Here is an 11,105-nt window from a genome sequence, read left to right as displayed (position 1 = left end):
TCATAACAGTTCAAAACTGGAAGCAACTCAAGTGTTCATCAACTAGTGAATAAACAAATTGTGGATATCTATATTATGGGATACTACTCAACAATGAAAAGGAATCGGATGTTATTACATGCAATAATATGAATGAACCTCGAAAAAGGCTAAGCTAAAGAACTCAAACAAAAGACCATATACACTTCATGATCCCAACTATATGAAATTCTCAAAAAAAAAAAAACAACCCAAAAATATAGTGACAGAAGGCAAACAAGTGGTTGACTAAAATAGAATAGGGGGTCAGGAGATGGGGAGGATGAATCAACTGCAAAGGATTATGAAGAAACTTCTTAGGGTGAGGAAACTGTTCTGCACTTTGATGAATGTGGTGGTGGTGGTGTCTACACATTTGGACACAACAACCAAAATTCACCAAACTCCCCAATTAAGATGGCATTTTATTTTAAACACCACCTTAATATAAAAAAAGAGAAAACAACCCAAAGCTTAGATATGTTTTTATGTAAGAACTTACATTTAATGTGTTATTTTACCTGACATAAATGCTATAAAACTCTAAACTTAGATGATAAGGCATTAATTTCCTATGATTTTTAAGGGAAAGAGAAAATCAAAATTAAGTTGCCAAAAATTCTGTATACTCCATAAATGCTGTTATTCCAATGTCTCCTGTTATCGTTTACCCTTTCAGATTATAAAAAGTCATAAATTTGGGGCACCTGGGTGGCTCAGTCGGTTGAGTGACCGGCTCAGGTCATGATCTCACAGTATGTGAGTTCAAGCCCCGCGTCAGGCTCTGTGCTGACAGCTCGGAGCCTGGAGCCTGCTTCCGATTCTGGGTCTCTCTCTCTCCCTTTGCCCCTCCCCCTCTCATGCTCTGTCTCCCTCTGTCTCAGAAATAAATAAACATAAAAGAAAAATTAAAAAAAAAAAAGTCATAAATTTAAGACTGCTCATATTCTCAGGTGTGACAAAGTAAGTATAAATTGGTTCAACATTTCTAAATGGCACTAGGACAATAAACAATAGCCTTGAAACTTCATATACTCTCTCACCCAAGAATTCCGATTCTGGGAAATGATTTGATCGAAGTACACTGCTACTTAGCTACAATACTGTTCAGTGCAAATGTATTATTTAGAATAGGAAACAATATAAAATACCTTATAAGAGAAGATTCACTTAAAAATTATGATACAGGGGTGCCTGGATGCCTCAGTCAGTTAAGCGTCTGACTTCAGCTCAGGTCATGATTTCATAGTCTGTGAGTTTGAGCCCTGCATCGGGCTTTGTGCTGTCATGACAGCTGAGCCCAGAGCCTGCTTCAGATTCTGTGTCTCCCTCTCTTTCTGCCCCTCCCCTGCTTGCATGCACGCTTTCTCTCTCTCTCAAGAAATAAATGTTAAATAGTAAAAATAAAATAAAAATTAGGATACAAAGTATTGCATCATGTGAGTGTTATCTACATAAAATTTTAGATGAATATTAAAAGAGAAAAACATTCAGGCTATGCATTAAATAGAAGCCGTTTCTATTTTAGTAAAAAAAAAAAAGTATGTGAACATATATTTTACTGTAGACTTTTTATACATTTTTCTATGATTTTCATGAATTCTTAAACACACACAAAAAGGTGAAAAGTGGCTATTTCTTTTTAAAAAATTTTTTTAAATGTTTATTTTTTTAGGGAAAGAGACAGCATGAGCAGGGGAGGAGCAGAGAGAGAGGGAGACACAGAATCTGAAGCAGGCTCCAGGCTCTAAGCTGTCAGCACAGAGCCCGACACAGGGCTCGAACTCACAAACCATGCAATCATGATCTGAGCTGAAGTTGTATGCTTAACTGACTGAGTCACCCAGGGGCCCCAAAAGTCTATTTCTGAGACAGAATAAGTAATGATCTTATTTTCATTTATCTCTATATTAGACATCCTCTATAAGAAATTTTTATTACAAAATAAGTCATTTTACAAAAGCTCATATATAAGACACTACTAATCAACTTTTTTAACGTTTATTCATTTTTGAGAGAGACAAAATGCAAGCAGGGGAGGAGCAGAGAGAGAGGGAGACACAGAATCCAACCGATGCGGGCTTGAACTCATGACCTGAGGCAAAGTCTGAGGCTTAACTGACTGAGCCACCCAGGCGCCCCATAAACTATGAGTATCTCTTAAGTGAAATTCGCATAACATAAAATTAACCACTCCGGAGTAAACACTTACTTACAATGTAGTGTAACCACTACCACCTCTATCTAGTTAAAAAAATTTTCATCACTCCAAAAAGAAACCACATATCCATTGAGTAGTTGCCCCCAATTATGAATACCTTTTAAGCATTATCAGAGTAAATACTGGTATAATTTTATATTTTTACAGGATTTGTATTCAATATATGTAGAACTTCAGTCAGAGTAAAATTTTAGGGGCTAAACAGCCCATCAATAAGCTACTATTTCTTTTTTTTTTTTTTTTAATTTTTGTTTTAAGTTTATTTATTTTGAGAGAGAGCAAAAGAGCACAAGTGGTGAAGGAACAGAGAGGTTAAAAGAAAATCCCAAGCAGGCTCTGCACTGTCCGCACAGAGCCCGATGCGGGGTTAAAACTCAGGAACAATGAGATCGTGACATGAGCCAAAAATCAAGAGTCAGATGCTTAACCGACTGAGCCACCCAGGCGCCCCAACAAGCTATTATTTATAAAGACTACCTGATCCTAGCTAGCCTCTGAGTGTCTGACCCAAAATAATCCACAGTACTGAGACTCCCTGAAGACCTGGTCAGAAAAACTGAGCTAAGTGAAGAGAATCCCCTCAGGGGTCTGGATAAAGACTGACGGAGAACTGTCAGGACTATGCTCAGTGTGAGTCAATCTTTAAGTCTAGATTCATTACAGACCTAAATCCACATTATCCAGCTAATCAAAATCTGGTCTCACATACACGGAGTTTAAGAGCTATTCATATAATCATCTATAATCTGATTTTTCATTCCCAAAATTATTATGTATATCAAAACTGAGAAAAGCATCAAGTACTAATCCTCTCATCATCCCTTACATCGTAGTCAAGGGTCAAAACGGCTATATAATTAACAAATACATGAAAAAAGATAGGGGTGCCTGGGCAGCTCAGTCAGTTAAGCTTCCCAATCTTTTTTTTTTTTTTTTTAATTTTTTTTTTCAACGTTTTTTTTTTTATTTATTTTTGGGACAGAGAGAGACAGAGCATGAACGGGGGAGGGGCAGAGAGAGAGGGAGACACAGAATCGGAAACAGGCTCCAGGCTCCGAGCCATCAGCCCAGAGCCTGACGCGGTGCTCCAACTCACCGACCGCGAGATCGTGACCTGGCTGAAGTCGGACGCTTAACCGACTGCGCCACCCAGGCGCCCCATAAGCTTCCCAATCTTGATTTCAGTTCAGTTTGTGACCTCGAGGTTCATGGGATCAAGCCCTGAATCAGATCTGCACTGATACCACAGAGCCTGCTTGGGATTCTTTCTTTCTCTCTCTCTCTCTCTCTCTCTCTCTCTCTGCTCCTCCCCCGCACGCATGAGTATGTGCACGGACATGTACACACTCTCAAAATAACTACTAAAAAGAAAGAAAAAATACACAAAATTACCTTTATCTCAATTACCTTTTTATCAGTATTTGATAAATATTTAGATCTTACAACATCAAAATTAGACTGACTTGGACTCCAGTAACCATGGTACAGACAAAATAACAGATATGCAAAAGTTAGCCATTAAGAATAAAATGTAAGAAGTTTAATATATAGGGGCAAAAATGTATACAACTTCTAAATTATGATGGTGGATTTAATACACACACTTAACTCTTCTCCAAAACCCCACTAAGCAACAGTAAAGGAAAAAATTTTTTAAACATGATTTTTCAAGGGAAAAAAAAAAAAAACCAGAAGAAAAGATAACAGCAACAGAATTTTGGAAGAATGATCATCTATTTCACAGACTAGTGGAAGCTGAATTCTAAGCCAGCAGTAGAGAAAGCCAAGAAGCAACCCAAATTACACCCCAGAACCACCATGCCCAAAAAAGATTCAGGACTTGGCAGCAGCATCAGGTGAGTCTGGAAGTGGTGAGGATGGAGCTAAAAACAGGAGGAGGACTGGTTGCAAAGCTATTTAAGAAGCAGTTCAGGGGCGCCTGGCTGGCTCAGTCAGTAGAGCATGTGACTCTTGATCTCTGGAGTCGTGATTTCGAGCCCCACGCTGGGTATAGCGATTACAAAAAATAAATAAACTAAAAAAAAAAAAAAAAAAAGGAGCAGTTCAGCTCTCAGATCCTCTCTCCCTGACCCTCCTCTGCCCTGGAGTAAAACAGAGCATCCGTGAAGAAAAAGAGGAATAATTATCAGAAAGTACCATACTGAAAACAGGGAGATTAAGTGAAAATTTACCTATTGAATGGAACCTAAACCTGACTCTCAACACCCCCAGCCCTCTTCTGTCAACAGACCTCTAGAACAATGGCAGCCAGCAGACAGGAAATTAGACATTTTTCTGGGGAACCTGACCAAGCCGAGATAAATCAAAATACTAATACTAGCAGACCCCCAAAATGGCCCAGCAGATCACATCACAGTGAATCCCAGAAATAAGCACCCACCACCAGCTCAGAACATCTAATGTTCAGAAGTTCTAATCAGACTGTCTTTGAGCAAACAATCAAGGATTATCAGACACTTGAAGGAACCATTCAATTCGAAAATGAAACATCTAAGGGCGCCTGGGTGCCTCAGTCAGTTAAGCGTCTGACTTCAGCTCAGGTCATGTTCTCACGGTTTGTGGGTTTGACCTCCACATCAGGCTCTGTGCTGACAGCTCAGAGCCTGGAGCCTGCTAAGGATTCTGTGTCTCCCTCTCTCTCTCTGCCCCCTCCCCACTTGCACTCTTTCTCTCTCTCAAACATTAAAAAGAAATTTTTTTAAATGAAGCATCAAAACTAACTAAAATCTATTTGAAGAAGCATGACTATTCCAGGGAGTAGAAAATGTCTCAAAAAAACTACAATTAATAGGGGCACCTGGGTGGCTCAGTTGGTTAAGCATCTGACTCTTGATTTCGGCTCAAGTCATGATTTCATGGTCATGGGATGGAGCCCCACGTCGGGCTCCGCACTGAGCATGAAGCCTGCCTGGGATTCTCTCTCTCCCCGCTCCCCTCTCTCTCTGCCCATCCCCACGCATGTGCTCTCTCTCTAAATAAATCAGTATCTTTTAAAAAACTGTTACTAATAACCTTAGGGAGACAAGATACTATATCTATAACACAAGACAAAATTTTTTTTTTTTAATAAAAAGAAAGCACATTCAGAGAAAAATAGCCCAAAAGTAGAGGGGTGCCTGGCTGGCTCAGTCAGTTAAGTGTCTGACTTCAGCTCAGGTCATGATCTCACAGTTTGTGGGTTTGAGCCCTATGTCATCGGGCTCTGTGCTGACAGCTCAGAACCTGGAGCCTGCTTCAGATCCTGTGTCTCCCTCTCTCTGCCCTCCCCAACTTATGCTCTGTCTCTGTCTCTCACAAATAAATAAAACATTTAAAAAACTTTTTTAAATAAATAAAAACCCATAAGTAGAAATAACTCAGAGAAAGGTCAAAAGAAGGCTGAACCTGGCAAATGCACTCCTAGGCATATATACAAGAGAAATAAAAACACATGTCCACATAAAAACTTGTGCGTGAATGTACACAGTAGCATTATTCACAATAAGCAAAAAATGGAAAACAACCCAAATGTCCATCGACTGATGAGTGAATGAATAAAATGTGCTATATACATAAAATGTAGTATTATTCAGAATAAGAAAGGAATAGAGTTCTGATACATGCCGCAACGTGAATGAATTGTGAAAACAGCTAAATTAAAGAAACCAATCATAAAAGACTACATAATGTATAATTCCACTTATGAAATGTCCAGAACAGGCAAACCTAGAGAGAGACAGTGATTAGTGGTTGACTAGGGCTGGAGATAGGAGAAACAGGAGTGACTGCTAAAGGGGATGGGATATTTTGAAGGGAAGAAGAGAGATGAAAATGTTCTAAAATTAGATTGTGCACTAACTGCACAACTCTGTGAATATACTAAAACCCATTGGAGGGGCACCTGGGTGGCTCAGTCGGTTAAGCATCCGACTTCAGCTCAGGTCATGATCTCGCAGTTCGTGAGTTTGAGCCCCACATTGGGCTCTGTGCTGACAACTCAGAGCCTGGAGCCTGCTTTGGATTGTGTGTCTCCATATCATTTCGTCCTTCCCCCACTCATGCCATGTCTGTCTCTCTCTCTCAAAAATAAACATTAAAAAAATTTTTTTTTCATGGGAATGCAAGCTGGTGCAGCCACTCTGGAAAACAGTATGGAGATTCCTCAAAAAACTAAAAATAGGGGGCGCCTGGGTGGCTCAGTCGGTTAAGCGTCCGACTTCGGCTCAGGTCATGATCTCGTGGTCCGTGAGTTCGAGCCCCATGTCGGGCTCTGTGCTGACAGCTCAGAGCCTGAAGCCTGTTTTGGATTCTGTGTCTCCCTCTCTCTCTGCCCCTCCCCTGTTCATGCTCTGTCTCAAAAATAAATAAACGTTAAAAAAATAAATTTTTTTTTTTAATTAAAATTAGAACTATACTACGAGTCAGCAATTGCACTACTAGGTATTTATTTATCCAAGGGATACAGGTGTGCTGTTTCAAAAGGAAACATGCACCCCAATGTTTATAGCAGCACTATCAACAATAGCCAAAGTATGGAAAGAGCCCAATGTCCATCGATGGGTGAATGGATAAAGAAGATGTGGTGTATATATATACAATGGAGTATTAGCAATCAAAAAGAATGAAATCTTGCCATTTGCAACTACATGGATGGAATTGGGGGTTTTACACTAAGTGAAATTACTCAGAGAAAGACAAGTATCATATGACTTCATTCATATGAGGACTTTAAGAGACAAAACAGATGAACATAAGGGAAGGGAAACAAAAGTAATATAAAAACAGGGAGAGGGGACAAAGCATAAGAGACTCATAAATATGGAGAACAAAGGGAGGGTTAGTAGAGGGGGGATGGGAGAGGGGATGGGCTAAATGGGTAAGGGACATTAAGGGATCTACTCCTGAAATCATTGTTGCACTATATGCTAATTTGTATGTAAATTTAAAAAAATAAAAGTAAAAAAAAACCTTTTTAATAAAAAAATAAAAATAAAAGCTAAAAAAGGTGAACAATACTGTATGTGAATTATATCTCAATTATCTCAATAAGGCTATTTTTTTTAACGTTTATTTGTTTTGAAAAAGAGAGAGTGTGCAAGTGACAGAGAAGGAGAAAGAGAATCCCAAGCAGGCTCTGTGCTCACAGCGCAACATGGGGCTCAATCTCACAAACCATGAGATCATGACCTGAGCCGAAATCAAGACTCAAACACTTAACCAATTAAGCCACCCAGGTGCCCCCAAAACTAGTTTTAGGTTTTTTTGTTTTGGGTTTTTTGTTTTTTTTTTTTTTTGAGAGATAGAGAGGCTCAAGTGAGCAAGGGTGGAGACAGAGAATCCCCTGAGGGGCAGAGAGAGAGTGAGAGAGAGAAGGGGGCCTCACTAGAAACGGGACTCATGTTCACCTAAAGCAAGCTTCGAGCTCACCTGAAGAAGCAGGGCTCAAGCTCATGAATTGTGGGATCATGAATTGAGCCAAAGTCAGATGCTTAACTGACTGAGCCACCCAGTGCCCCCAAAACTACTTTTTTTTTTTAAAGATAGTTGAGGAAATCCCCCAGAAAATTAAAGAGAAACAACAAAACAAGAAAATTCCAAAACTAATTATTTCAACATCCAAACAATAAGTATTCTATTATAGGAAAAATTTCAAATAAGAACAACCTCCAAGGACTACAGTGAAAAGGAAGTGAGTGATGCACCAGGCACAAAAGGCAACAACACAGATTAGAAATTTGGAGTCTCCAAAAGAGGTTTCTTCAAAGAGATAAAGTTTGAGGGCCTCAAACATCTTGAGGAGATTATGACAACTGGTGGAGAATCTAGGATTGATGGAAGAAAATTGTAGAAAACTAAACAAATGCAACAATTATCAATTCCAGAATAAAAACAAGAAGCGATGTAAACATGAAAAATAATAATATTCCACAGATTCTGCTCTGAATGGTGTTTACAATAATAGTGTTCATAATAATGCAAACTCAATCATGATTTAAACAAAATTATAATGTAACTGTACTAGGAAGATGGAGAAATAGCTAAAAAAATTTTTTTTAATTTTTTTAATTTTTATTTATTTATTTATTTTAATGTTTATTCATTTTAGAGAGAGAGAGAGAGAGAGAGAGAGACAGAGCATGAATGGGGGAAGGTCAGAGAGACAGGAAGACACAGAATCTGAAACAGGCTCCAGGCTGTGAGCTGTCAGCACAGAGCCCGATGCGGGGCTCGAACTCACGGACCGCGAGATCATGACCTGAGCCAAAGTCGGTCGCCCAACCGACTGAGCCACCCAGGCGCCCCAGCTAAAAAAAATTTTTAAAGAATGCGTGAAAGTATAATCATGATATGTAGAGTTACAGAGATAAATAACACAAGAAAAAGCCTTTCTACGAGGTAGGTAGTATCCATATCTCCATATGATTTGATGAGGAAAGTGAGGCTCAGTTTTAACTCGTCACAAAGGTAATAATGGCAGCACCAGGAGTTAAGTCTAGAAGTTCTGACTCCAGAGTCGTTATTAACCATGCCACCAAATCGCTTCTGATTGGCATAAAATGTAATTTTTAACAAGTTTTAAAACTCCAGAAAGCAATTAAACTACTTTCTTCCTAATGTCTCCTCTACACTAAATTTAAAATGTATTTCATTATTATTCATTTTTAAATATACTTTTGTTATAACATCTGTAAACTGAAAGACATGAAAGAAGTTTTCCCAGTAACACTAAAAACAATCCTCCCAATTAGTCTGTTAAAAGGAGGCATTTAGATTGAACATATAATATAGTCACTTAGATTTAGTTAAGGACCTTCAATTCACTATGAATAAAACCTGCACTTTATTTTTTTAGTATTTAAATTTAGAATTACACAAGAGAGATGTTAGTTCTCCCTTGCTTTTATAAAAGAAGAAAACTGACGTCTCATTTGAAAACTAGAAACCAGGGGCGCCTGGGTGGCTCAGTCAGTTGAGTGTTGGACTCTAGGTATCAGCTCAGGTCGTGATCTAATGGTTCCTGAGTTCAAGTCCCACACTGGGGGCTTGCCGTCAGCACAGAGCCCACCTGGGATTCTCTCTATGTCTCTCTGCCTCTCCTCCGCTTTGTTTCTAAAAATAAATAAACTTTCGGGGTGCCTGAGTGGCTCAGTTGGTTAAGTGGCCGACTTTGGCTCAGGTCATGATCTCGCAGTCCACGAGTTCGAGTCCCACATCAGGCTCTGTGCTGACAGCTCGGAGCCTGGAGCCTATTTCAGATTCTGTTTCCTTCTCTCTGACCCTCCCCCATTCATGCTCTGTCTCTCTCTGTCTCAAAAATAAACGTTAAAAAAAAAATTAAAAAAAATAAATAAATAAATAAAAAATAAATAAATAAATAAACTTTCAAAAAAAATTTATAAAAAAAGAAAGAAAAGAAAACTAAAAACCATCTTGATACCCTCGGTACAGGAATGTACTGAGGGAATTCGCTTATGGTACATCCACTCAGAGAAATATCATACAAGTTTTCAAAAGACAGTATAAGGACTATGTAACACTGAAAAACCATTATGGTGCAATGTTAACTGGAAAAAGAAGATGAAAGTTGTATGTTCACTATAAATAACTTTATTTTAAAAAAAGCAGGCGTGTGGAAAGACAAAAATGATAGTAGCAGTTGTGTTAAAATAGAATAATGATTAATACCCCTTTCAATTTTGCACTAACATTTTCAAAAATTTAAAGACCTAGTATAAAATTTAAACATAAGTAACTCTGGAAATGTTCTAAGACTAGATTGTGATGACAGCTGCACAACTCTGTAAATGTACTAAATATTGCTAAATTATATACTTGAAATCAGTAAATTTTATGTTTATACATGATACCTCAAAAATTGTTTAAAAAAAAAAAAAAAGACATTCAGAGGAAAACACTTTTTCTATAATACTCACATGAGAAAATTCAGGCTGGGATGGGATAGGCAGTGACCCAGGAGTGAAGACTGGTGTGCTCTGAGACACTGGTGTTGAGGCTTGAGGTGATATAGTGGGCTCAGGTGGGAGAGGGGGGCGTTCTATCTCCAATGGTTCTTCATCTTGTAGTTTCTTCTCAAAACACTCTCCTTTTCCTTCTGATAACATGGACATGTCCATTGGCTCATCTGGTTTAAAACAGGAAAAACAAATTGAGAAATAAGCACTCATCAATATTACTCATGTTCCAATACCACTAGTAACAACTGTATCACAGCAATTTCCATTCCTAAAAAAATAATGATTTAATTTTCAGAAAAGCTGACAGATTAATAGTAGACTGAGTCTAAGAAATCTAGCAATGCTTTCTTCCCCTGGGAGGAGGAAGGTCCACACTCTCCAAATCCTCAGATATAGATTTCATTGGGGTGGGGGAGGGGGCATTCATCTGGGGATACCCACTCATCCCCTTGAAATGTTAAATTAACTCAGCTCCTCTGAACCCCTTTCCCTACCATTACTCAGTTTTTCCACAAATTGTATGGGAACACCCACGTTAATGTCACCTAATTTAACCATCGTATATTCTGCCACAGGCCTTGAGAGGCAGCGAATTTATTCACCACTCCAATATCTACTTATTTATGAACTCATTACATTTGCATTAACAATTGCTAAGCAGAGAGAAATGAATGCCAGGAAAATACAGAAGAAGAAAAAATCTGTCAGTGCCAATCAGCAGTGATTTATCAAAGAACTAAGGGTAAGCCACTAATCCTGAGATAAATTGCTCAAGAGTGAAACACAAACACACACCACCACCACCTCCCCAATGCTTTCCCATAGTACACTACCCACCTGTAGGCTAACAGGTTCTTCCTCAGAGCCAGCCTAGCTAGCTAGGTCTTGAT

The 11,105-nt window shown here is 38.7% G+C and overlaps 1 protein-coding gene across 7 annotated transcripts in view; it reads right to left on the bottom strand.

The window, feature by feature from the left end:
- Positions 1 to 11,105, bottom strand: part of TP53BP1 (tumor protein p53 binding protein 1) — a 70,913-nt gene that overhangs the window by 42,123 nt on the left and 17,685 nt on the right. For all 7 annotated transcript variants that reach the window (XR_006203611.1, XR_006203609.1, XR_006203610.1 and 4 more), the window contains exon 11: positions 10,174 to 10,382. Coding sequence is in view for 4 of the 7 variants with exons in the window: in XM_042942215.1 (XP_042798149.1) it covers positions 10,174 to 10,382 (209 nt within the window). In the remaining 3 variants the exon portion in view is untranslated. The remainder of the gene's footprint in view (positions 1 to 10,173; positions 10,383 to 11,105) is intronic.

This window comes from Panthera leo, chromosome B3, assembly GCF_018350215.1.
Source record: "Panthera leo isolate Ple1 chromosome B3, P.leo_Ple1_pat1.1, whole genome shotgun sequence".
Taxonomy (NCBI): domain Eukaryota; kingdom Metazoa; phylum Chordata; class Mammalia; order Carnivora; family Felidae; genus Panthera; species Panthera leo.
Note: the sequence above shows the minus strand (reverse complement) of the source record. Positions and strands in the feature narration are given on the sequence as shown.